Source organism: Drosophila rhopaloa, unplaced genomic scaffold (assembly GCF_018152115.1).
Source record: "Drosophila rhopaloa isolate 14029-0021.01 unplaced genomic scaffold, ASM1815211v1 contig_2, whole genome shotgun sequence".
Classification (NCBI taxonomy): Eukaryota; Metazoa; Arthropoda; class Insecta; order Diptera; family Drosophilidae; genus Drosophila; species Drosophila rhopaloa.
Window position 1 is genome coordinate 12,654,247 of NW_025335083.1, and position 27,634 is coordinate 12,681,880.

General features: G+C 42.5%; 2 protein-coding genes across 3 annotated transcripts; one reads left to right on the forward strand and one right to left on the reverse strand.

The window, feature by feature from the left end:
• Window positions 1-122: 122 nt before the first annotated feature.
• LOC108050229 (dynein axonemal heavy chain 7) lies at window positions 123-27,566 on the reverse strand. 2 transcript variants are annotated; one of them, XM_044459565.1, is made up of 27 exons: window positions 27,541-27,566; window positions 26,880-27,420; window positions 26,354-26,578; window positions 24,075-24,237; window positions 23,523-23,756; window positions 21,888-23,467; window positions 21,707-21,829; window positions 21,295-21,448; window positions 20,338-21,084; window positions 19,728-20,276; window positions 19,227-19,673; window positions 18,975-19,088; window positions 17,403-18,916; window positions 16,453-17,239; window positions 16,193-16,375; window positions 15,606-15,952; window positions 14,609-15,448; window positions 14,175-14,540; window positions 9,179-9,466; window positions 8,700-9,115; window positions 8,457-8,635; window positions 5,841-7,217; window positions 5,703-5,711; window positions 5,609-5,626; window positions 5,159-5,531; window positions 762-913; window positions 123-704 (listed from the first exon to the last, which is right to left on the reverse strand). In XM_044459565.1, exons 2-27 carry the CDS (start codon window positions 27,410-27,412, stop codon window positions 198-200), a joined length of 12,225 nt encoding a protein of 4,074 aa, XP_044315500.1. In that variant the 5' UTR covers window positions 27,413-27,420; window positions 27,541-27,566; the 3' UTR covers window positions 123-197. The 2 variants fall into 2 exon arrangements, with proteins under 2 accessions (XP_044315500.1, XP_044315501.1); XM_044459566.1 differs by lacking the exons at window positions 5,609-5,626; window positions 5,703-5,711 and having other exon boundaries at window positions 5,159-5,408.
• LOC108050221 lies at window positions 1,134-4,914 on the forward strand. Its single transcript, XM_017131784.2, has 3 exons — window positions 1,134-1,446; window positions 1,503-1,740; window positions 1,800-4,914. Exons 1-3 carry the CDS (start codon window positions 1,197-1,199, stop codon window positions 4,912-4,914), a joined length of 3,603 nt encoding a protein of 1,200 aa, XP_016987273.2. The 5' UTR covers window positions 1,134-1,196.
• Window positions 27,567-27,634: the final 68 nt, after the last annotated feature.

A 27,634-nucleotide genomic window follows, 5' to 3' on the forward strand; every position in this document is an offset into this window, starting at 1 on the left:
ATTTTATATGGTATTCAAAATGATTTATGGGTAATATGGCGAAATAGAGAAATTTGTTTTTATTATTATTTGCATTCCCAAACCTTTTTCATATTTATAGTTATATTTTTTTGTATTTACCATGATCAGACTTTTTATTTAATTTAGCATGAAGCAAACGTTAAAAAATATAGTTTAATAGAATAAATAGACAGTTTTTAGAAACTCAGCTGACACAGCAGAGCTGTGCCGCGAATAATCCAATGGGAGATTGGAGTGTTGGGATTGCAGAGTAGCAACATGGCCACCACAAAGTTAGTACTATGACCTGTAGTGGACAACACACCTCGTCTTTCTGCTGTCTTGTACATTGGACAGAGGTAATTATGACGCTCGGGCAGGTCAACCCGCTTGAGTGGCTTCAACCAAATCAACGGCATCGTGTCAAACAGTTCCCTTGGCCGAGACTCGGCAAGATACTTTCCAGTGCGATCCCAACGAGCACCCTCTAGGAAAATGCCATACACAAAGACACCATCCGCGGGACCAGATAACCCACCTCTTTGGCTCTCCTCCAGCGAGAGAACCTCGTAATCGAAGGCCAGCAAATCTATGGATATGACATACTTTCGCGCATAGTTCTGCTGGGCACCCGTCAGAAAGGCTTGTGTGAAGAAAAAGCCGGAGAGCCAGAAGGTTGATGGAGCTCCGTGATCGTACCAGTTCTATGACATAAAGAAATAAAGATTTAATTCGTAATTCATTAGATTTTTATTACTCACCTGCAGGAACTCAAGGCGGCGCAGAAAATCGGCCACATAACTCCCCAAAGGTTTCAGACTTGGGTACGATTTTCCAGCCCACATTGCTGGTATCTTGGCTATCAAGACGGATTTGTAAACCGCCTCAACAGCGGCAGACATTACAACCAAACCTGAAGGTAAAAATTTAAGTTAATTAAAAATATAATTCGTCATTAAAGATAGTTATTTTTTATACATCTTACAAGTTTTCCTTAATAGTACATTCTCAAGTTTCATTTAAATGACATGTGATGCAATGATTAATTAAACTTAGTAGCCCAATAAAAATACAAATCAAAACTAATTCGAAATGAAACTCATTTGATAAAACAATACTCATTAAAACACACTGACAAAATACACTATTAAAAAAACTAAAAAAAATTAAAAACTGTTATTTCACTTAATGATATAATGCCAATACATAACAAGCGACAAGTAAATCAGGTTAAGTTTAGAGTCCCACCGGAAGAACGATTAAATACAGCTGTAAGTTCGTCAACTTTTGACAAATCATCTGGACATCACCAGGACAACTTAAAAGGGATTGCGATTAGCAAGGAGAAAAACAAGGACAGGCTCAGTAGAAAAACTGAAAAGCAGAGTGAACATGGCCTAATATCATGTTTGATTACCAGTTCCCCAGATCTTCGAATGGGTGGAGGTATATATATACATAGAAATATAAATTTCAGATTATTGACTGCCTTTATTTCCTAGGTGAAAATGATCCAGCTCAGCGACATGTTGGAAAATTACCTCGTACCGACAGCGAATGTCAGTTTCAAGCTCCGGGATATCATTTTCTTACCAAACGAGAACCAAGTGTAAAAACTCAAGAGGTCAAGATGAGTCCCAGCATAGTTATGAAAAAGGAATTGAAACACAAATGCAATTTTTTCGCTGAACTTGAAGACACGCAACCTTTTAAAAACAAAATCACCCAGACGCTCTACAGGTAAACAAGAAGTAAACATAAAGCAACTGTACATTATCAAATGTGTTCATTTCCTTTAGGGAATCCTCTGCGCAGACCATGAGTTTTTTGCCGGAAGTTCGTTATGCAGACAAAAACAAAACCTTGGAGCTATTTTCCCTACCATCTGTGTTGCCTGGATCAAGTCCACCAGGACTTCACGAGGTCGAGGTCCTGGAGCGTGCCAGAAAGCGATGGGCCTTCAGTGATGCCCTGAAGATACACTTCAAAAGACTCCTTAATGAGGCGAAGAAAGTGGCTTTAAATACCGAGTACAAGGAGATCTTGAATGCCTTCGAGTGGGAGCAGTGGATACAGCGGGAGGAGGACATACAGGAGTGCCAGATGATGCGGCTCGAGATCGTGATCAAGATGTTTGACAAGAGGGAGAAGGAGATGCATGCCGCCTCAAAGTCGAGAATTGAAAAGGCGTGCGAGAGAATCGAGAAACGTCGGGAGGCGGGTTTACGAAAAAACGAAATCGAGTTCAAGCGGGGCATGCGTCGTTTGGATTTCCAAGTTGCGAAAACTTCGCGCAAATGGGAAAAGCAAAGCCCAATGCATTCTTTGGGATCCCCGTGCTCCGAATTCTATGCCCCGCTTTTAAGATACGGCGTCGATCCGGCACGTCGAAATTATGTCTCAAAAATTGGACAAAAGGCCTTCGACATGAGGATCGACGAACTGGAGAAGAAAGTCAACATTAGCAGCCTTAAATGTCCATTTAGAAAGCTGAAGGACTGGTCCAAGCCCAAGAAATATGAAAAAGAATATGAGCGGAACTTCTGCAATGATGACAATCTGCAAAAGCTCTTCGAAAGCCTAAAGGCCCTTCGAACTCAGGCCGCCAAGGAGAAAGAAGAGCCCAAATGCCTGAGAAAGCGATGGAAGCCAACAATTACTAAAACGCCATCCCAAATGAGCCTGGGACATCTAACTTACGTCTTCCAAGTCCAGTCCAAATCAATTATTGAAGGACCGGGCAATGCAGAAGCCAATGACAAGTGGTCTGCTTTCGTTGAGGAAGAGAAAATCCGAAATTCAGCAACCGTGATTGCGGATTTGAAGAGCGATAGAAAGAAAGAGAACATGGAGCACCTCTTGAACATCTACGAGGGCACCTACATTGGATGGGTGATGCAGTTCCTCTCGGAGGAGATGACTCGTCTCTCCGAGCTGCGCCGGCTCCACTTCTTCTCGATTATGGCCCAAAAGGAACGCTGGCGACGCGAGGCAGCCGAAGCTGGTTTGAGACAGAGGGAGAACGACATGAGATTGATGTACGAGGAGATGTTCCAGCATTGCAATGTGGTCAACAATGATGTCTCCAATAAATATATCAGCACCATTCTGAACTCAGACATGTACAATATGGCCGAGGGCGAGGCTACCGAGACCGTAAGTGAATTAGCCAAGCAAATCGATGCGAATATTGAGCGCTGGTTGGAGAGCTTCAAGCTGATCGAGAACCCCCTAACATATGTTCCCCTACGGCTGATGCTAAACGACATGGTATCGCCCAATATGGAAGATGCCCTCCAGTGCTATGAGTCCTTCCTGATTGCGCAATACGTGGTGGAGGATGTGATCTTTCCAAGAGTGTGGGATGAACTAGATCCATTTGACATAGCCAGCACATTAACGAGCGATCTCATTGATCGCCTGATCGACAACGATTTATATCTCTTGTCCACGGACAGTGAAAGGGAAATCCCTCAACGATCCTCCTGGTGTGAGGCCCATGCCATTATTAGAAAGCTCATCCGACAGGCAGTACCCGGAAGACGTTGGCTAGAGACAAATGAGCGCATTGTTACCGAGAACTATAACGATCTTTTTGACGACATATTCGCCAGAATTATACAAGATATGGAAAATCCTCCATGCGTCAACCCCAACGATTTAATCGATCTGCATATGACTGTTTCTCAAAATGCCATTCGAAGCTCGGACAATATTCGAGAAAAGGAAATTTTTGATTTCGGAAATTTTAATTCACTGCCAGGATCCGACTTTTTACGAAAGCAAACGTTGACCTTGATGAAAAAATTCAAAGTCGACAATATAACAAGACTATTAGAAAACGTTGATGATATACCAGTGGAAGACCGGCCATCTAGTAGCGATGAGTTTATAAAATCTCAAATGATTAATCCCATTAGCAATCTACAAAGGAAGCCAAGTGAAGTTTTCAGTATAAAAAGCACTCTTGATATTTCTGAAATCTTTGATTTTTCACCATTTAAAGGTAGAGGCTATAGAGTATTGCTCCCCAACGGTGAAGAAAAAAATGCTGATATTGGTATATTGGAATTTCTTCAAAAAGAGGACGATGAAGAAGAAAAATTGGAATTAGCCAACAGGCTTAAGGAAAATAAAATGAATAAGGATATAGAAATAGAGGAAGAGGATGTGCCAGATATTGATTCGCCAAGAGTCTCGTTTCATCAAATGTTCACGCAACCATCTAAATCACTTGATAATCAAGAGGAGTTTAAAATCGAACAAAAAGAATTAAAGATGGATTCAACGAAAAAGAAATTTGAACAAATTGATTATACTTCCAATGAATTGGAACAAATGGATTCATTTCCCAAAAAATCTGAGCTTATGGACTCAACTCCTACAGAATTGAAAGCAACTGTTGACTCAACTCCTACAGAATTGAAACCAACTGTTGACTCAACTCCTAAGAAGTTGATTTCCATTTCCCCAGATTCCAAGGATTTGAAATCCATTGATTCAATTACCCAGGAATTGGAACAATTTGAAGGAGCAGCGAATGAACCGGAATCGGAACTGGAAGCCGAATTCACATCCGAACTCAGTTCTGAACCTAGCTCCAAACCCATGGTCCACACTTCCGTATCCTTCATTCCACCCGTACGTTCATCGGGGTTGAAAACTTTGAAGCCATCGGGTAGTTTACTTAAACCTGATCAAGATAAAATCAAAAAATTAAAGGATAAAAAGGATAAGCCCGAATCTCAAGAGGATGAAGAAAATGAGGAAAAAAGACATCTGGGCTCCTTAGGCTCCCACTTCAATACTGCCCTTGACGCTGAGATCCCCATTCAAACAAGTGACGATCATTTACCCTTAAATAAAAATACCGTAGAAAACGCAAGTAGAAGAGTCTCAGATTCTGCATCATAAATAAATATCATAAATAAATATTATATTAGCACACTAATATAGAACAATAAAGCCGTTTTATCAAACTTATGGTAACTACATAAATAAATAATATTTTATTCGTGGGGTTCTTTAAGCTGATCATTATTTATTGTAGCATTTGTTCTTAGATTGATTTGTTTTACTAAATAATTACAGTTTGTAACTTGTAATCTCATAATTAAAATATTTCCCATCAGTTTAGATAGTAACAAAAATCACTCACCCTTGATTCCCTTTCGCAGCGTGATAAGACTGGTTCGGATCGTGTTCAGCAGGACATTAAAGCGTACCATCTCCTGAACCAGCACCGTGTTCATACTCTGGTGGTACAGGGTCGGATATTTGAGCAGGGCTGTGTCGCGATCGAAGAGCTTGGGTAACTTTTCCAGGATATCGGTGGCCACATTAGTGACGACCTCCTCGGGGGTTAATGCCTTGGAACCGCTGCTGTCATCAGAGGAGGCACTCGTGTCCTTCAGGGGCAAATGGTGCAGGGCAAGGAAGGGAGGACAGGTAGGATAAGTGGGAAGGGAAAGGTTTTCGGGGAAGCGTCTGCTAAGCGTTTCTACATAGACCCTTTGTTTTTTCTCCAATTTCTAATGAGCAGCGTGTCGATCAAGAAAATCATTAAATATCTGTTTTAAAGCGTTAACAAGGACTAGCTGGCACTTACGCGTCGATCATAAAGGTCCTACATAAATTGTGACAATAAACCCGTAAATATTAATAAACATATTTGTAAACAAATTACTTCCAAAAATTCTTACCCAACGTTCCTTTTATGGCAATGCGAGCAATGAAGAAGCAGAAATATTAAGCAAGGTTTTTAACAATCACAATACTAAATACGAAAACTACTCAAACTAAAAATACTTTTCTCTACCATCTAAACAAGGTGGACTCACCTGTGTGAGCAGAGTGTGCGAAAGCAGCATGTCCGTTTCCTTTTGGTCCTTCATGATATCCGCATTGGCATGGAATCCAAAGATGGCCGGCGTCGAGATCTGCGGAAGTTCTCGCGTGAAGTTCAGATACAAGTCCACCTCCTTGAACACCGGCACATAATATTGTCCAGATTCATCGAGGTAGTAAGGCTTCTCCAGGTCTATAACCGCTGGACAATAATACTTGTCCAAAATGGTTTTCAACGTCCGACGATCCCAATCATCCGTAACTCTTCCTCCGTAATTGCACTCGCCCGTTAAATACCGCAACGCATCATAGTTCACAGTCTCATATTGGTTGAGGAACATCCTTAACTGCATCAGGGAAATCCTGAGATCAGTTTCATTAAACTCGTAGGGGATGTTCCAGCCTATTGGTCCAAAGTATCTTCTCTCCTGTATAACCGCATGGAAAAAGCACAGCGAGTATATGAGCTGCTTGAAGATCCTTGGCTGCGTGCACGACTCGTACCACTCCGGATCACTGATCGGATCACTCAGCATCGAGCGGAGAATGTTGGAACGTAAGCCCTTGGGCGGTTCATTGGTCATCTTGATGCCATTCTGCAGGACCACAACCGGAAAATGGTCCGCCGGATAGGAGGTGAGCCATAGCCTAAAGTCCGGATGTGTAGCATCCGGCAGGAGGTTCTCACAAATCTTCTCCAGCAATGGCATAAAACTAGCTGCCAAATGGCAATTCTGCAGCACCACCCAGTTGCCCATCTTTACACCTTCGTCGATCATCTTCATCGCAATTGGACCTTGACCTTGGCCCAAGGACAGTGAGAATAATCGGTTAGTACCAAAGCCCTGATCCTCGGCAAATTTCAGAAGCGTTGCCGTGGGATCCGAGCCAGGGGTCAAGATGAATATCAAGGGCACACAACAGTGCGAGTCGGCGAAGGAGGCCATCAAATCAAACTGCGGTGGATCCACAAATCGTTCACCCATCTCGCCCTTCACAAAATTTAGCACAGCCGGCACCAGCTTATCCGGTCGAAAGACGCGGAGAAGCAAAAGCTTTTGGAATGTGGTCACTCGCTTGTCCCAGCTTTTCGGTACGTCCTTATTATCCTGCGGCGTCTTCGAATCAAAGAAGGACTTCCATTGTGCCGAATTGTCTGTGAAGTCCTCGCGTAAGCCCTTGAAATTGGACAAATTAGTCAGGCGACAAAGCTCATCCCAATTTTGGATGCCCAGCCAGCTGGTTGGATTCTTGAACGGATTCTCCAACCCAACGCCTCCAGTCAGCAGAAACATCCATTCGGCATTGTCAATCCGATTTTCATGCTTCATCATGTTGATGTTCAATATTAGCGAAAACAGCAGCTTATCCTGTGTTCAAAGGTCAGAACATTTAATTACACTTAGATTAAATAATTGAAATGGTATTATGGGTTCTGGAAATAGTTTACAATTATATTCATTTATAATTCTAGTCGTCAACTGTTCTCTGTTAGGTGTTAGTAAATTAATATTTGTTATATTTAACGTTTTTAACTATAACCCACATCTGGCTTAAAGTATACCAGCCACAAAATTCGTAATTTAAAATATAAATAGTTATATCTTTGCATTTGATTTTCCAATCCAACTTTTTCCTTTGTGTATAAATAGGTGAGGGATAAGAAGTGATGTGATGTGATTGGGGTCGTTCAGGGTCAGAGTTTAGAGGCTCACACTCGCATTCAATGGGTTTCTCGAAAAGGTTGCCCACCGAAATCAAAGCATTTTCCTGGCCAAGCAGCGATGCTGCTCCTCTGATAGCAATTCACTTCCATTTTTTTGTGCACAAGAAAATTAAAAGCTAGGGATCAAAGGTTAGCGCATGGCAGGGTTGCAAAAGGGGGTGAAGGCGAGGGGACAGGGAAAGGCCATGGCATAATTGACTGAAAACAGCATAAAGCCAGCTAGAACTTGTTTGGATTATTATTTCCTTTTTGCCTCAGCTTCCTTTGGCTAGGTACATCCTTTGATTGCACCAGCAATGTAATAACATTATTCGAGCAGCTGCACGGTGGATGTAAACGAATTACAAACTCAACTATAAATACCAATATGAACAGTTGGAAAATGATTGCACTATTTACCTTGAAATCGAATGATTTCACTGAAAAGAAATAAAAAACCTGAATGATTCGTACGGTAAATATTCCCAATTGTTCTTTGGAATGACATAATTAAATCGAGCAATAAAATAAAATAAGGTAAAGGGGTATACCAATAATAACATTTTTTGGATAAGAATTGGATCTTTGCTTTCCATAGTGAGCACTCAGTGTTTAGTTACAGCAACTGCTTCAACTCTATTGTCCGTAGAAGTGGCTTTACAGTAGAATGTACTTGTGGGGCAGTAATGCTTAAATATTATTTAAAAGCAGTCAAGCCAAGTCAAGCTGAGCACGATGCTCAGCCACAAAGCAAATGAAACGCAAAGGAGCACGCTTCAAATGTCACATTATCAGATTATGCGCAATTACTGGCCTAACGATGCTAAAGGGCCAGAATACTGGCCAGCGGATGGACATGCGGACCGGCGTTTGACGATAATTGGGTTTATCCAATGGCACTCACACGCTCGAAGAGGCTGCGACAGATGTTGACATACAGGCTGAAGGTGAAGTGATTTCGTAGATCCAGCAGACGTGCCGCTATGTCGTCCACCTTCTCTGTATTATCGATGGACGACATGTACAGGTTGACAAACCAAACCAGGCTGTACTGGTACATGGGATCGATGTTGGCCAGCTCCACTGGTGAATATATTCAGTTATTAATTAATATAAAATATAAAGAAAAACTTTAAGATTTCCTCACCTATAGTAAAGAACAGAATCGTTGAATGTTCGGCTATCGGCACATAACTCAATCGCGCTATATCTATCTGTTTTTCTGTGGCCTCAGTGATGATTTGTTTCTCGCTAATATCATTGGCCAAAGCCTTGGCTGAGCTCAAAATCTGCACGGCCGTTTCATCCTCCAGAATATTTTCAGCGGAAGACAGCACCTCCAATATCTGATCTTCAGTCTCCTTTAACATTCGTTTGTTATCAGCTCCCTGAACAATCAGATTGTTCTTCTCCGCCTCCAAATCGGGTCGCTCCCTGGCCACAGTGATGCCCAACAATTGATCCTGCAAACCCTGAGTAGTGATCATGAAATTCAGCAGGGTTACCTTGACTGCCACCTCGGGCAAATAGTGCGGATTTCTCAGTTTGGTTGTCATATAGAATCTGTAATGTTGTAGTTTAAAGTTCAATTTTTAAATGATATTATAAAATAAAAATGTTACAAACCTGAAACTATGATTATACTCAATAACAGAGTCGCCCAACTTGATACATAGCGCTCCGCCCTGTTTAAAAAGTGTTTTCGTGAGCACAGATTCCAAAACGGGATCCAACTCCTCGCCAATGTTTTCCAACAGAACGGGCAGTCCAAATTGGATGGCATTCTCCATGACACGAGTGTAATCGGCCTGATTCAAGCGGATCACACAAAGTTTATTGTTCTTCTCATAGTTCTTAATCCATTTGTTGGCCTGTCCTTGTGGGTCAATCATCAAGGGCCAGCGACGGGCATTTCTGCAAAATAACAAATTTTAAATATATATAACAGTCCTTGCTAAACATTTGTACTTTAAATGATTTAATAAATGCAAGCAATTTGTCAACATGCAGCAACAATGGACCACCACAATGAGCTCATCAGTTAGTGGAAGTTGGAATATTAAAAAGAAAATACCACATAAATACACATTCAATATTTACGTCAATAATTCATAAGCGTAAATAATGCTATTGAAATACTTTCTGCTCGCATTATTTGAATCCTGTGGGTGTATGTGTTTGTGGGATTGACAGAGTGTGTGTTTTGTGTGTTTGAAATGGGGGCCAAACCTCTGGCTTCAAATATGCCAATACATCAAGCTAACGTTAAGCCACAAACAGAACTACATTACAAAAGGACTTTAGCCAGGGTACCTACAAAAAGGGGATCAAATAATAATTATAAATTATTTTTTATATAAATAATAATCTTTAGGTCCATACCACGTCTTTAAACAGTCCAAAGGAAAACCTAGTATATAATGTTGAGCTAAAGAATTTTCTTCGCATTATTCTTTATTTCTGTATTACAAAAGATTAACATATAGGGAAATATAATTGGTTTAATAAAATACGCAGTCATAAAATAAGAACTTATTTTTAAAATCAAAAGTCTTATAAATGTTAATGTGTTCAAAAGTCTAAATCCCAATTGCGTTTCCCCCTTTAAATCACTTTCCCTAGACCTAAGCCCCTGATTCAATACATAAATGTAGAAAAACACATTTATGTATTTGTGCATACTTCGATTGCGGTTGTTGGGTGTGTCGAGGACTGCATATATAGCTGATGCGATAACTCACAGCTAGCGTGGCAAAATAAATGGGAGTAGAAATCGGGACAGGAGGATTGGAAGCGACTAAAAATAAATACAGAAAGGGAGAAAGCGGGAAAAGCAACAATAAGTTGCAGCAGGAGCAGCAACAACGGCAGTCAACACATGACAAATTCACACCGAATACAAATTGCTCGTGCGAATGAATGAACATTTTTGTAAATTGAAAACTTGATGAATGAAAAATATTTGATGGAAAAACAAAAGAGCAATATGCTTTTGCCGCCGTAGTCGCCCGTCGCTACAGCCGCAAACCCAAAAACCCAAAAAGAAAATAAAAGCCCCAACAATTTTTAAACAACGAATTCCAGCCGAAAAACTGAAACGATGTGCCAGGACACGGAACACAATAGCATCACATGGAGGCAGGGGTCTAGGTAGACAGTTGGCATGTGAGAACCGGTTAAAGTTCAGAGCCCATCACCAGGGAGGAATGAAGAGCTGGGATTGCGAAAGCTACAACTTTTTGTCACAAAATAAAACCGAAAATTTCTCGGCAAATAGTTAGAATACAGTTAAAAATGCAATGCAACTAGCATTGTAAGCCGGTTGCGAATCTGTTGAATGGAGTTTGGGGATTTACTGCTGGTGACAAAACAAAAAAAATGCAAATCTATTAACAACCAACTATTTTTGCAGAATCGCTTGCATTGTTTTATATTCATTTATATTTTACTTCACATAAAGAAGAGGACTTATAGTAAAGCGCTTTCGAATCAATACAAAAATGTATATACTATCATTGTTCTTTCTTTTGTTTCCAAAAAATGCTAGCGGACTTAGCAAATATATATTCTTATATTGAAAATATTAGAAAACAACCAATAAGGAAAAATGTTTTTTTCATTTTATACTTGTCCAATTTAAAATACCCTTATCTCAATCTTCTTTAAAGTTAAGCCCACAGCAAGGCATCTACAAATTGTTTTTCCTTTTTATACCCTTGCAGAGGGTATTATAATTTTGGTCAAAAGTGTGCAACGCAGTGAAGGAGACATCTCCGACCCTATAAAGTATATATATTCTTGATCAGGATCACCTCCTGAGTTGATATAGCCATGTCCGTCTGTCCGTCTGTCCGTCTGTCTGTCCGTCTGTCTGTTTCTACGCGAACTAGTCTCTCAGTTTTAAAGCTATCGGATTGAAACTTTGCACACACCCTTCTTTCCTTTGCACGCAGTATATAAGTCGGAACGGCCGGGATCGGCCGACTATATCCTATAGCTGCCATATAACTGATTGATCGGAAATGCCATAACTTTCGTGTTTGTAAAGTTAGGAAGTTGGGATTTTCTATGGGTTTTATATTTGGCCAATCAATCCGACCTACCAAATTTCATAAGGATCGGCCGACTATATCCTATAGCTGCCATATAACTGATTGATCGGAAATGCCATAACTTTGGTGTTTGTAAAGTTAGAAAGTTGGGATTTTCTATGGATTTTATTTTTGGCCAATCAATCCGACCTACCAAATTTCATAAGGATCGGCCGACTATATCCTATAGCTGCCATATAACTGATTGATCGGAAATGCCATAACTTTGGTGTTTGTAAAGTTAGGAAGTTGGGATTTTCTATGGATTTTATTTTTGGCCAATCAATCCGACCTACCAAATTTCATAAGGATCGGCCGACTATATCCTATAGCTGCCATATAACTGAACGATTGGAAATGCCATAACTTTGTTGTTGGTAAAGTTAGGAAGTTCGGATTTTTTATGAGTATTAAGAATGCATCATATGAATAATTTTGGAGAATATAATTTACAGAGTATTCTGCAAGGGTATATCAACTTCGGCTCCGCCCGAAGTTAGCTTTCCTTTCTTGTTCAAATTAACATTATTTAATCAAAGGCATGGCGCTCAAATTTCACAATACCCAAAAAGTTCGCTGCCCGAAATGGAAAACATCCACACCTGATACCCAATATACGGCCATAGCGTTTTACGATGCTGAAGACAAGCTTGGAGGACCGACGTGTAGGTCACCATATGTGCGACGTGTCACCCGAAATATTAAGCAAATGAATGTTAATAGTAAGGACAACATTCCTGACACCCTGCTGGCAGTCAGGATATTTGGCAAACACAAATACAAATTCGTCTATATAGACAGGATAGACAAAGGCCCGAAACTAGAAAGCAAATCCCCAAGGATGTGCAATCGTCTGTCGCTATCGCATCGCAGCTACCCCTCTGGGCTGCGTAAAAATTAAACCTAATCCGCTCTGGGCGCACATTAATCAATTGCTTATACAGGGCGATTCTGGAGTTCGGCCTGCCCGCATCCTCACCCGCGATTTCCTCCCTTCGAAAACCCATACCCCCTCAGGTATTTTCGGGCATGCTCCAAATTACTTTGAACACTTTCGTGGAAAGCAGCCAGGAATTTCCTTTATTAAATCGACTTGGAGTGGCATGTGGCCCCGTTCTCTGACCTCCGAGAAACCCACCAGATGCGTAATACACGCATCAAACATGAAAATTCTGCCTGCCAGCCTCCCTCCCTATTCCGCCCATCACAGCCTTTCACACGTCGAAAAATAACTATCTTTATCTATGTTTCTACGTTATGCCTATTAAAACAAAAGTTATTATCAAAAAAATGTATTAATTTAAATATTACTTAAACAGTAGCCTTTTTAAATAACCGAATTAAAGGCAATAAACGAGCAAAATACGATTTTTTCATAGAAAATTACTAAGCTCAATAGTTCTTATATCATTAAAATTTGGTTAAGAACTTTAATAGTAAATTAAGTTCGTTGAAATAAAACAACTACTAGAAAGAGTCAAAAGTTTGAAAGAATTTAATACTAAAAAATTTTAGTAAATTATTTCTTGATATAACTTGATTTAAATACAACTTTATAAACTTACTATAAGCTGACAAAATAATATTACTATATCATATCAAAAGTTATAATATGTAATATTGTGAAAAAATTAATTTTTTTAAATTAAATAAATTGTTAAAAATTTGTTTTGATTCTACACTTTTTTCTCGGTGCACCCCGTCTCGGTTTCTAGTGCCCTTTGTACCTTTGGCTGGCACAGCAGCCACCACCGAGATGGCGTGTCCTGGCAACGAGTCCGTTCGGCCACATGCGGGTACGCTGCTTAATGCGCGCATGCATCCCTCCCCCTTTCCGCCTAAACACCTACCCCCAGCTACTGTTTTCATTACCGTTCCCATTCCCATTCCCGATTCAGTTCCAGTTCGCGGTGCCGTGCAGCATCCGGTGCCGTTCTCACACTCCACCCGCTTCCGCACGAGGCATATCTTTAATTTTCCTAATACGCGTGAATTCTAACGTTTTATGTTTTGTAATTAGAAAACGTAAACGAAGAAACACAACATAGCAACTTTGGCGATGCCGTGGATTCGGGAATTCCGTGCGGCTGACAGGCTAAGCAAGACCATAATTACCGTGTCAGGTTGTTTAATTGATGTGAGCTGGCTTAGCGATCACCACAGGGAATTTTCCAAGGGGCGATGCCAGCTGTTGTCATAACTTGCGGTTAACGTGGCATTTGGATAAAATTCTAGTTAAACAATTTCCATCCTATATCGTTTAACCTAATTGCAATGCAATAATAATCGAAGTCGTTAGAATTATTTTCCAGTAAAGTTTTATAATTAAAATGTTTTCTTAAAATATATATAAATTATAAAATTGAAATGGAAACTCAGTACTTTTCAATTAAATATGAATATATAGTAAATGTAAATTAATTTGTCAGTGGTTAAAAAGAGTTTAAATCCACTTATAAGCCATAATTTCAATTTCAATGCAGTAGGTGCTACAACAGAATAAATTAGTTATAAAAGAAAGTCCTACTCACTTCATCATAATAGCACTTTCAACAGAGAAAGCATCCGTGGGCAGGCCACAAATGTTCCAGAACCGAATTTCGACTGGTTCTCCTAGGACAATGGCCAGTTGGAAGTCAGGAGTGCAGGTTACACCAAAATTAAGGCACTTCGTCACCCACTTTTTGATCTGATCCACCCGGAAGTCGATGGTAAAGGGGCCCAGGTAGGAGACCACGCCCGATGAGATCAAAACGTCGCCGGTGACACTTTTAAAACTGGCTTGCAGCATTTTGGCCGTCTCAGACCAACGAGTTCGCTCGCCACCCAAACCAGAAATGAGCTCCTGGGCACGTTGCAATTTCTTGGTACAAGCCTCATGCTCCGCCAGCAAAATTCTAAGAAAAATAACTCATTAGCTTTGCATTTAATCCTTCGATATATCTTCGGCCTGTCTTCATCTCACCCATATTGCCGCAGCTGCTCGTCGAGTATTTTCTGGATGGCGGCCAAGTTGGCCTCCACTTTGGCCAACATGGCCAGTTTCTCGTTAAGCGTCTTCATGGCCGCATTATACGTGGCCTCGGCCTCCGCCAGAGCCAACTTCTTGGGTGCCACAATCTTGGCCACCACATCGTACTTCGACAATGCAATGACCCAACGGCACAAACCCTCGCAAGCCGTGGAGGCACTCTTAATCTTGTCCGGATCAAATGCCTCATTGCTGAGAATGCGTTGCGCCAACTTCTTCATCACCTCCACGGGAATATTATCCTTGTCAAAGTTGAGCAGGCTGTCGAGGAACTTCATGTCGCTGAGGACACGCTTGGAGGGTCCCCAGTAATCCTCCACAGTGCCCAAGCCACTTGGATTTGGCACCTTATCGGGCTTGACGTCTTTCAGGATGCACACCGCCTCCATGACGATTCTCACACCAATGGGAGGACTCTTCATTGTCTTGACCACCGCTATGTCAGCAGTGGTTAGGGTATTTAGGGCGGCCAAAGCCGATTCTAAAATGGGCAGTGCTTCTCCCAGTTTAGCGTCGCACTCGTCTTTGATTTCTTGAGCCACCGCCGCCTGTTCCTTGGCCGCACTCTCATCCAGCTTCACAATTTCTCGCTGCTCCTCGGCCAGTTTGCTGTCGGCTGTCACCTTGGCCACTTGTTCCGCCACTATTTCGGAAGCTTCCTTTAACTTGGGCTCCAGCGCGATCAGTTGCTCCTGCATAACAGCCACTTGCTGAGCAGCAATGTCCAGCTGGGAAATTCCCGTCAAATAGCGATTGCGATTGTTAGTAATGTTGCTGGTATAAAGAGAAAAAATATATAGAAAATAAATAGCAAGTGGAAATTTTACAATTAAATGGTTTTATGGATTGTTATCTTATTTAATAGTGGAATGAATATACAAATTTAGCTGGAATCATAATATTTTGGTTATCCTCTTAAACACCAACTTACTTTCTCTTTTGGCCGAGCAGCGCCTTGAAGGTTTGGATCAACTCTAAATACGAAGTGGGTGTCACATAGTTATATCTGTGCAACCTCGAGAAGAATTTTGCCGAGAGCTCTTGAGTGGAAGTGTGGAAGTCCATGCACATATCAATGGCTGTGCGACGCTCTAGCGCGGTGAGATCCTCGCTGGCCAGGAATCGAGTGGATACGGCTAATAGTGCATCCTCCGGCCAGGACTGGAACCAATCGATTGTGCAACAATTGACGATCGAGGGAAATTTACGGATACGGTTCCTTAGCGCATCGCCAATGGGCGACATGGCCAAAACAATATGCAGCTGGTCTTTGCAGGTCTGACATACGAATATTTAACAGATATTAGTAGGATAATTTAACAATAATGATTTATACCTATTTTAGATTGCATTTATGCCTAATCGGTCATGATGAAATAATAATTGACTTTAAGGCAATCTTTTTAAGTTATTTTTTTAAACTTTGAACCTTAATAAGGTATAAATGTATACTAAATCTTCCAATGGAAATAGAAATAGAAAACTATAGTTATTGAGTTTGTGACTTAGTAACCCCACCGTGACGAAAAAGTTAAAGAGGGCCACGGGACTGCCATCCGTTTGAACCGCCTTGTCCCGTTGCTTGTCGATCTGGGCCATCTTCTCCTGCACCTCGATCTTCTCCTCGTTGGTGAAGAGATTCGGCACCTCGCCGGAGTTGAGCAGATTGCTGATGTCCTCCAGGAAGGACTCGTCTTTGATCTGGAAGAGTCTAGAATAGTTAGCGAGACCAAGGAAAGCCCGGGGACACAGTCCAATTGCCAATTGCGATTCCCCACCTGGACGTCCGTAAAGAGGAATACGCCGTGCATCTCGGATGCCCCAATTTTGCGTAGGATCGCCTTGATGTCCTCGTGATACTCGTACGGCCCATACAATCGCGTGATTTCCACCTGGAACAGCTCATAGTCGCATATATGCGAAGCCAATCGAGTCAGGCTCTGGCGCCCGGATCCTCCGACCCCGATGAGCAGAGCATGACTCCTCGGCTGCTTTATGATGCGGCATATGCGCGATAAATGCTCGATGGCGAAGCGGAAAAGCACCAGATTCATGGGCTTTTTCGACATGTTGTTGTACTCCACCAGATAGGCCTCCACCACCCGGCGCAACTCCTCCAGATCCTGCACCTCCACATAGTTCTTGGTGTCCGCCTTCGGATTGGTAAAATCACAGTAGATCAACTGACGGAAATCGGACTCCTGCAATGATTTGTCCTTCTCCACAAATCGACCAAACAGGCGGGAGGGATCTGTATTGAAGGATGCCTTCACCGTGCTGCAGATGTTCTCAAACAGCCAGGTGCGATCGGCATCCTCCACTAGACGATCCCCGTACACCCGCAACACCTCGTGCACCCACAGTCGCCTCATGGAGTTCACATCCTCGGTTGCCTCGGGAACGGACAGCAGGACACCCTGAATCACCCTCGAGAAGTCGCGCAAGTTGAAGAGATAGTGCGATTTGGCCGGGGTGGGGAGCAGATTCAGTTTGGCGTCATTGTAAATGGTCAGGGTGGCGCCCACGATCTCGTCAATGCAAGGATCAAACTCCTTGGAAAATCCCCTAGGTTGGTTGAGTCGGGAGGAATGTATTATGATCACATTTAAAAGGGGATATCTTCGGAAGCCGAAGCATGAAAAATTCCTAGGTTTTCGAACATATTATCAAGATCAACATAAATCGATATTGTAACAGACAATTATCTTAATAAACCCCCAAAACTTACCTCGTGTCCAGATGCCACAGCACAATCTTACTAAAGATGGTATTCAATATATCGTTGTTGAAATCGTCAATGGAAATCACGTTGAAAAAGCGCTGGAAACGGGGAGTTACAGTATTTCCTGTTGACGGAGGTCCCATGGCCACAATCATCTGCAGATCGATTAGCTTCATGGGCACGATATTCTTGCGGTCGTACCACATCATGTGATCGAGCATCATTCGCAGGAGCTCAATTGGAGGCTGGGCTCCGTAGTTCTCCTTCAGTGGCATCGAAACATCATCCACGAAGATCACAAAGCGACTGTTGAGAGGTGGACCAAAGACGCCCTTGCGTCGCTTGTCCAACTTGGACATGATAATGTCCTGCGTTTGATTGGCGGATGTCTGGGCGGAAAAGCTGATCAGTAGAGGCTTGTAAACGGAAAGATCCATCCTTTTGAGCATGTAGTCGATGACATAGACACTCTTGCCCGTTCCCGTCGGTCCCACCAACATTATAGGCTTGCCATGACGATTTAACAAGTCCAAAACAGCTCCAATGCGAACACTTTCGTTGGTTTGGATAATGATCTGATTGACAGGTATATCTCGAGGGATCGGTGGAGCAGAGTTCACGTCATCCTGCCAGGGTTTCCACTTGCCTTTGCCCTCCTTAATGTACCTATAATCAAACACCGATCCCTGCTTAGGAATGGGGAATATAAATGGCTTGGCCAAGGCTTCCACATAGAGATCCTCAGTTACTCCATAAGCGTCGTAAAGATTTTGTGGGAATGTCTTCTCCATTAACGCTCTGAATATTATATTAAACTTTTCCCTGCTATCCGCATCTAAGGAACCTCCAAGTGACCAAATACACGAGAACAAGAATATTCCCTCTGTTTGGGCTCTAAAATCCAAATCAGAGACATTAGCCACATACTTCTCATCGCGAAAGTCGTCTATGAAACACTCAAAGAAGTTCATAAGGCTGACCATCAGATTTGCATCCGAAGTGGGTGCAATCTCCTTGAGACCCTTGCGCAGAATGTACAAAAGAATAGGACAAAATCGGGCGATAAGCATCGATATTAGTTGTTTGCTGACCGTATGGAAAGCTGGGGGAAGAGTATTCTTCCAAGAGGCCACCAATGGTTCCCAACCCAGGGAACTTGGCTCAAGATATATCATGCCACATCGAGAAACCGTAGCCGGAGAGGCTACCTCTAAGTCCATTGGCTCAAAGACCAAATTGGTGCTGTTCGACAACTGGATAATCTCGCCGGACATTAGACACAACTTCTTATTGTCATCCAGCACGGTATTCATGTTCTCAATCCAAATGGCATCCACTGGTCCATCAAAAATGAGCCATTTCCGATCTGGGGAATCAGACACTGCAAAGATACGATAATTTACCGCCAGAATTCCATCGCTCCATTCGTGGGACACTGCATCAAACTGTCCATATAGCTGACCCATTGTAATAGCCTTTGGATTGATTATTGTGTAAATAGCTTTGTTCTCGGAACCATCCTGGATATTAACAAAAATATAAGTATTTTTAAAAACCAATCGAGTTATTTTGACCAACCGTTTTCTCCATACACTCCAGAGCCTCGGCAAGGACCCGATAGGTGGTTGATTTGCCTCCAAATGGATAGCCCACTAACATAAGACCATGTCTCACTACAATCATCTCATAGAGCTGAAATCACAAAAGAACTTAGTCTTTGAAATACGATTTTATCCAGAATTTCTGATATAATTACTCAGCTCAAAAGAATTGGATTAATGTCAGAGCTTTACACTTTAAATATAGGGAAAGTTTTAATATTTTACACACCTGTTGCACCTTCTCCAGGACAAAAGGAGTGCACTGCTTATTCTGTCGTTCACAAGCCAACTGTGTGCAGTGATTAAATAGCACGTAGTCGGCTTCAGGCAAAACTGTTCCAGGAAACAGATCAGAGGTGATGCCCTGGAACAGGGGAATGTCCTGGTTGAGGAACTTGGGCAAGTTCACATCTTTGATGGACCGCAGCACCAGGATATCCTCATTCTCATCCCTATAGCGGAGCTTCAAGGCACCAGCTGCTTTGAGCACCGACTTTACAGCCCTCATACCGTAGTCATAGTGGCACTGGGTGCTCAACTGCTCAGAGCACAGACGATAGGTGGCCACAATCTTAACGGACAGCGGCTTGGCGGTCAGGAAACCATAGGAATACAGTTCAATCTCCGAGATAAGGGCATAATCCGGCACCATCATGGCCACGGAACGGAAGAGAGCCTAAAAGGGAAATATTAGTAAAATTATATACTCATAACTAAAATTTAAACCCACCTTGAGATTATCAGGCAACTCGGAGCGTCCAGCGTAACCAGGATTCATGGTGATGAACACAGCACAAGTGGGATCAAGGGTCAAAGTGGTGCCCTCGAACACCAGAGTGGGACTGCCCGAGTTGATGCCCCGCTGGATGGTCAAGATCTGCTGCGCCACCACCGAAAGCACCTCCAGATCGATGCGGTTGAACTCATCGAAGCAGGACCACGCGCCGCACGAGGCCAATCCCTTAAAGAACTTACCTAGCGCCAGATAATCCAATCCATCCGAGCAATTAAACACCACGCACTGCTTGGCCACGGCCTTGGCCAGATCCTTTGTGGTCTCCGTTTTGCCAGTGCCGGCAGGACCCTCTGGAGCACCTCCCAAATGCAGATTCAAGGCAGCAAACAGGGTACGATAGCACCGATCCGTGAGCGGGGTAACAACCAGTCGCGGTGTGTTTCCCAAATACTCATAGCCATACGGCAAAGAGCAGTTTATCATCCTCGTATCTAGATTATTATCCTCCCAATAGTAGCGCAACTGGCAAAGCCACTGGAAGTCCTGTGAATTTGATTAATGAAATTATAAAACAATTAAGTAGAAAGCATTTAAAATTGCCTACCTGCAGATCTTCCACTTGATTTGCCACAATTTCCGCCAGGACATCACGGGCATGGACATCCAACACTACCAGGGCGCCTAATGTAATACGATTCTGGGTGTTGAGATCGCCACGCACCAAGTCCACAATTTTGTTGATCTGCATGACACACTTCTGCAGGTACTTGGCCAGGTTCTCCTTGGGCTCCTCGCTCTCGAAGCACTCGGTGATCTCTAGAGTCCAGTATGTCAGCGAGATGGACTGGACGCACTGACCCGGCCAGGTCAGTACCCAAACGTGCCGCAACATCTTGAGGTAGCTGTAGAATGCCTCCGAAACCTTGTGATTCACGCTCTTCTTCATGTCGATCTCCAGCTCCAGCAGCCACTTCTCCACCTGACCGCGAGCCTTGGATGTCGAGATCACATCCACCAGAGTGACTTCCTCCCGCTCCGAGGAACGCATCGCAGTAACGTCCAGCTCTTCGGTGAAGTTTAGTGTGGCGATGCCCTCGAAGCACTTCTTCAAGTGTATCTGGACACGAGTAGGATCCTTCGTTTCCGACAAGATCTCCAGCAGTTCGTCGTTCGAGAGGAAGAAGAAGCGCGGGAAGTAGAGGCGCTTCTTCTCCAGATAGGCATTCAGACCCTTCTGGATAACCTCCAGCAGGCTGTAGGCCTTCTTTAGCTTGTCGTTCATCTTGTCGATTTGGACCACCACCATGACCTTGGGATCTTGGGCCACCTGCTTCATTAACTCCTTCCATATCTGCAATAATTAATCACGAATTAATAATTGTTTAACCAAATTTGGTTTTTATTTTAAAAAGATGTGTATAACTTTCTTTTTAAAATATTAAAGAACTTTAATAAATAAATCTGAACGTATATCTTCAAATCATAGTTATGGCAAAAAACAAATCTTAGTCCTGTTTAACAAACATTATTAAAGAGAGTGGCTGGGAGGAATTAAACTCACCTTATCCACGGCACTGAACCGTCGCCCCTCCTCGGGCATCTGCTGTTGAATGTCCGGACTGCTGAAGATGGGTTCCAGGTACATCCAGGTGGCCTGCACGCGCAGCCACTCGTCCAGGATCTCCTGCAGCAGCATGAGCTTGGCCTCCCACTTACTGCAAAAGAACAACAAAGGTTAGCCATGTGCGACTTGTCTGCCACTGACATTGACGTCCGAACAAAAAGGGAGACAACAGGACGGACTAATGTGAATCTTTAGTGCTCTACACGCTTAGACATTGATTAAAAGATAATTGGAACTGGGTTTTCCCAGAAAACAAAAGCATTTTAATTTAATAAAGGCAAAACTAAATGGTTTTAAATCTAAAGATTCATGGAACACATCAAATAAAATCTTAAATCAGTTCACTTACAGAATTTCCGTCTCGAATGGTTTGATGTAGGGTGAGCTCTTCATCGTCTGCGTCTTGATGATTTGATCGTCCAGCAGTATTTGGATGTCGTCCACGGCAGCCAGCTTGTATGTGCCAGAATCCCTGCGGGAGACATTTCAATTACAGGCCACATGTTTCGAAGTCGAAACGGATTACTTACCTGTAGGGCGATATTGCAAACTCCACGCCCTCCCACTCGTTGACCATCTTGGCCATCGCCCTCTCCAAATTGTTCTCCTTGGTGGCGCTCTCTGAAATGGCCTCGAACTTGGGCACATACTCGTCCAGCTGGTACTCGATAATCTTCTCAAGCGTCAGCTCTGGCGACACCTTGATAGGGAAGCCAATGATCTCCGAAACCAGCTCCCAATGGCGGGCCTTCATTCCCGGATTGCCCAGCGTATTGATGATGGGCATGTGCTCGCGGAACGCTTCAATCTGGGCCTTGACATCCTGAATCAGCTGCATCGTATTGGGATGCTCGCCCATCTGCTTGTCCAGTTTTTGAATGATGCGATACAAGTTGGACACATCGCCATCTATCTCGTCGGGGTCGAAGGAGCCCACTTGCGAGTGCATCCACAGGTCCCACTTGTCCATGAAATCCTGCCCAGCATCGAAAAGGGTTTTGTACGGCTTAAGTTGGTCGTGGGCTTTCTTTCTCATCGGATACTGGGACAGATCCCAGCCATAGGAGGTTTCCTCTTCGTTAATTTGGTCAATGGTTTCCATGGCCTGCACCAAGCGTTGATCAAGCACTCCAGCTCGCTTTTTGTACCTGGACAACTGCTTAATATCCCCCCAGGTATCGTAGGTCTGCACCTGCTCGTAATAATTTTGCAATTCTCGGCGGAATAGCTCAATGCGTTTCTTGAGCAGCTCCTGGTACTCGATCACCTTCTCGGCAATAATGGCGCGATGCTGCTCGAATATCGAGGGAAGTTTCAGATACCACTGAAAGGAGTTGCTGTTGTTCTTGATCTCCAGCGGAGAGTACAGAGTGTGATCCATCAGCCACAGGATTTCGCCCATGTTCACCTTGAGTCTGGCCTCCATTTCTGGCACTAGATTCTCCTCTGCATGGACCACATAGGCCTTCAGTTGCATCAACTCAGCCGTGTCCTTGGGCACTGTTAAAGCCTTCTTGGCTATAGCATCGTATTCTTTCCCCAGCCGAGAGATTCTGGCCTGCTGATCTGTGACCATTCTAGCCAACAGATCCAACTGCAGCTGTCGACACAAGCTTTCCAGATGCGTGATGAACTTATCCCTGTGAAACTCATAGAAACCCATACGGATTACAGCCCACACCTCCTTGGCGATGCGGTCCTCCTTTTCCTTGTACTCGTACACCATTTCCGCGTATTGCTCGAAGGTGCCATCGCTCTCCATGAAGTTACCCACCCGCTCCGCGTCGATTCCATTTATCAAGTCGATGAAGGGATCAAAGTCCTGCAGCCGCAACTCTGGTCCGATGCGCTGCTCCTCCAGCATGGCACAGATCCGGTTCTTCGTCTCCTGCACAATGCTATCGGGAACGGTGGGCGTGAGGAAGATCTTCTTGGACACGATCAGATCGGTGTAGAGCTTGCTCTCGATGCGCGGAAGCATCTGGATGCTCAGTAAGATCGAGTCGATGACGCGTAGCAGTTCGCTTTGGACCTTTGAGAAGCTGGGATTAAACTGAATCGTATCCTCGTCGGCCAGCATCACAGCGATCTCGAACCCGGGATTAGAGTGCTTAGAAAAGGGTTTCAGTTTAGTAAGTTAATATCCGTTTGATTAGAATACATACCCCATAGTCACAAATAAAGTCTGCGTACTCCTTCAGACTCCTAATGCATATGTCCTCCAGCTGTTGGGTCATCAAAGCGGCCACGCAGTTGAAGAAGCGCTTGACCAGCGTGAATCGCCGGATGTCTGGCAACTGGCCGCGTTTACTGGCCTTCAGCAGGGAGGAATGGATCTCGCCATACCAGCTCTCCTCCAGCAACCTCTTTCCACTGTCAATATGGGAGCCACACAAATACTGCCAAGGAATACTAGTTATTAGATGGGTCTCTGAATCCTCTACAAAACTAAAGCCAAATATTATTTTGGTTTCAATTAAATAGAAATGGGAAGGTTAGTTCAACATTAACAACATTAAAAGTTACAACTTTTAATCAAATTTAAAATTTTATCAGGAAAATTAGATAATTTTCCGGATTACGTTACTTTATCTAAGATATTTTATTTGCATTTAATTTTATTACCATCCATCCTTAAAATTTTTACCTATTTTGAGGTGATATTTATAATATTAACGCTATTATACACATCTGTCTTAATCTCCATAAAGTCTTACCACAAAGGAAAATAATGTAAACGGAGTCTCGATTTTGCTCAGCTCCTTGCCATCGATGAAGGACTTATCCTTATATTTCATGCTCCACAGCTCTAGGATGCTAGCCACACTTCGATGTATGCAGAAGAGCGTTCTCATCAGGACATTGCGATTCTCGTCGTAGCTGTCGGATAAATTGGATGGGATGGGATGAGGCGATGGCGGGCACAGTTAGTACCGTCTTTTTATGCAAATTATCTCGAGACTAAGGGAAAACTTTTCACTCCAGCTATTCCGTCACAGCCCATTAAACAGTGCAGGGAACCGCAACCGCCACAGAAGCACCCAGCGGGCAACCACCCAACCACAAAAAGCATCCAAAAAGGCCCTCCTTAATGATGCCGAATGCTCCAAGGCAATAAATTAGCAAACCTCACGCGGACGAGGATATCGATAGGGCCATCGACCCACTTTCGACCGAAAAAAAAAGTAAAACATAAGCCAACACAAGGTGTTGTTGGGGTGAAAATCGTATTAAACATTATGGAGAATACAGAATGCTAGGAGGTTGAATTGCTTTTCTTATTCAATATTGTACTTTAAATAAGCGTATATTAAAATTAATGTATAAAAAGTGCTCTCTGTTTTTGAAGTCGATGTAATACATTTGTCAGATGTCTTTGGTAAAAACAAAATATGCCGATTTGTGCATGATATTAATAAAATTAATTAAATTTTGTGACTAACTTAAACTTAACAAAATCACAAAATGAGCAAAACCATTGAACAATTCTTCATGTTACAATTTATAATTGATTCAATTTTTTTAAAGTTAGATTTAGCAATACTTTACTTAAATATTTCATATTTATACTTTTTTTAATTTTCATAAAATTTGACATCATTATTAGAAAACCACATTCTTGGATTTAAAATAAAAGCCCTTGCATGCTAATTTTTTGAAGATCATTATTCATCTTAATAAAATAAAAATTCATCAATCATTACAATCCTATTGTTCAACTTTTAAAGAAGACAATGAGGTAGCCAAAGTTTTTTGGATACTTTCACAAGAGACAGGAAGCCAACACTGATGGCCGCACAATGCGATGATGGCTTTTAAAATCCCGCCCACTCGGTGTCACAAACAAGTTCAATTCATTTTTAAGCATATCCTTCTCGCAATTTATGTCGAGCAGAATCTCTTCCCTTTCCAGCTGCTGGAAACGCTGTTGCTCATCAAATGTCAAACCAATACACAGGAGGACTTAACTTTCTGGTGCTTCCGACTCGCCCGCTGCGGCAGCCTTTTCCACTTTTCCATTTCCGTGGCATTGTAGTTGAAGAAGTGCGGTTAAAAAGTTTTTGGCACGCCGCAAAGCGATTTCTCGCGTTCTCCCCATTGCAAGAAGCTTTTAATAATGTCGCACGACTTTCGTTATTTTCCTTATTTTCTTAACGCTTCTGCTTTTCCCTTTTGGCGGCGGGGCAACTTTGTCAGCCAGCGACTGAAGCTCAAGTTATTTTCATAAGATTTCGCGCGCTGCCGACTCAAAGGGCAATTCATTTCGTAAAAATCGGTATTGGGATTGGGTTTTTAATCCACAATAAAGCCAAGGCATCCATGAACATATGTGGGGGCGTTATCCTGGCACTCGAGTGTTTGGTTGGGTGTAATTGCATGTCAATTGCACGCTTTTTCCAAATGCGAAGCAGGCCGAGGGAAGTTACAACACTCGCATTCAATTATGGCAACTTTTTCTTTGCCTTTTTTTTTTGCCAGTCGCCTCTTCACAATGCGCACAATTTACTTGACGCTTGGTGCGGGTGTAATTTATTTTAATTAAAAAATTTGAATTTTGCACATGCGGGGGAAGTCTAACTTTAATTTCCCCTTCGTATGCATTGTTGGAAACTTTTTAAAAATGAAAAGCGTACACATTTCAATAACAGAGTAATTATCAATTTGCCAAAACTAGTTTGGTACTCTCAAAATGCATTTGGCTTAAGGAAAGTTTCGTTTTTTTTTATATATTGCAGCATTTTTAGCATAAAACATTCATTCAAATCGCAATTTCCATGAGAACTAGTAGGAATTTAAATAATCCGCAGGGATTTAATCAGGGAAATTTTGTTTTAGATGGCAAAGTTGTTATTAAAGTGTAAAATCTGGTTTTATATTATGAAAATCCAATAGGCTTAACTTTTTTCCCCATATGGAAACATTTTTAGCATAAAAATTGCCAAGATAAAAAATTTTGTTTTAGAATTAAGACAGAAGACAGGCAACAAAAACTCACCGATATCGCCAGAAGTTCGTCATAGATTGAACCTCCTTCCGCTCGGCGGTGTCAAATTTTCCACCGACTCCTTCCTTGGTCAGTCGATCGAGGACCGTGTGCCGCAGGACAAAGTCCACAACGGCCTTCTTCATGGCGAACACATAATCCGCACGGACCTCCGCTATATTGTCATTGAGGGCGGTCTGCCATTTGTAGAGCAACGGAGGCACAAGATCTGTTATCCTGGAAAATGAAATTGGGTATTAGAACCAAAATGCAAATACTTTTGTTTAAATATAAATATTTATATAATATGTATCCTCGAATACATATGATATATAAATATTTTTTTTAAATAAACAAATATTTAAAATTTAACATTTTTTCTCCTTTAGTAAAAGATAAGTTAAGCTAAAGCTTTATTACTATAATTTTAAAGGCATCGTTAAAGAAAATCAATAAATTATCTTAATATTTCTAAAATACTATTAATCGGTGGCCTAATTTATCTAGAGGATAACCAATGGGATATCGTTCCACTTACCTCTTGAGGATCTTCTTGCTCAATGGCGACACGTGAATGGTGTCGATTCCGTGTTTGATGTAGTAGTAATACCGCAGGATCTCACGCTCCTCCTGGTCGGGGAAGGGTATGGCACACTGGGCGGCCAGCTCCGGATCCTGGTCGTCGTCCATGTGCAGTATGAGCTCCACCAGCTTGCGCCGGAAGTGCTCCCGCTCCAGGCGCATGGTCATGTAGTTGGCCTTGGCCACCGCGCTGTCGCGCTTTTTCTGGCGTTTCTTCTGATTTTTCTTCATGCAGAGGATGTTGTCGGGCAGGTCGGATAGCATCTTGCCGTCCAGCAGCGAGCTGGCGCACTCCGGCATGTTCAATTCGTACCACAAGCGACGCGACTTGTACTCCGGATTGGCCTTTGACTGCAGGATGCTCTGGAGAACATCCGGCTTGGGTCGGGTGTACAGCATCTTCGACTTGTCGCACAGGCGGCGGGCACCGCATATGGACGTGAAGCTGGGGATGCTGATCTCCCGATTCGGATTCTGTCTTCCTTGCATGTTGCGGCCTGAAAATTTAAAATTCTATATTACATATAAAGAAATGGGAGAATACGATGAAATGTTCTCATGTTAATTATATCTTAGCCTATCCATTACATATTTTTTCTTAATTTAAAATTTTTAACCTTAATCCGATATGACTTTTATTAAAAGAAAATTTGAATTGTGAAACGTTTCGAAACAGTTAAAAACGGTTAAACGGTTGTGGTATTCACTAAG

Excerpts from the sequence above, each read along its gene's own strand:
- LOC108050221 (XM_017131784.2), top strand. The coding sequence starts at position 1,197 with ATGCCAATACATAACAAGCGACAAGTAAATCAGGTTAAGTTTAGAGTC. Across the intron at positions 1,447-1,502 it reads AGATCTTCGAATGGGTGGAG|GTGAAAATGATCCAGCTCAG; the intron begins GTATATATATAC and ends TTTATTTCCTAG. Across the intron at positions 1,741-1,799 it reads ATCACCCAGACGCTCTACAG|GGAATCCTCTGCGCAGACCA; the intron begins GTAAACAAGAAG and ends CATTTCCTTTAG.
- LOC108050229 (XM_044459565.1), bottom strand. The coding sequence starts at position 27,412 with ATGCAAGGAAGACAGAATCCGAATCGGGAGATCAGCATCCCCAGCTTC. Across the intron at positions 15,953-16,192 it reads TCTTTAACTTTTTCGTCACG|ACCTGCAAAGACCAGCTGCA; the intron begins GTGGGGTTACTA and ends TTCGTATGTCAG. Across the intron at positions 705-761 it reads GCCGCCTTGAGTTCCTGCAG|AACTGGTACGATCACGGAGC; the intron begins GTGAGTAATAAA and ends TTTATGTCATAG.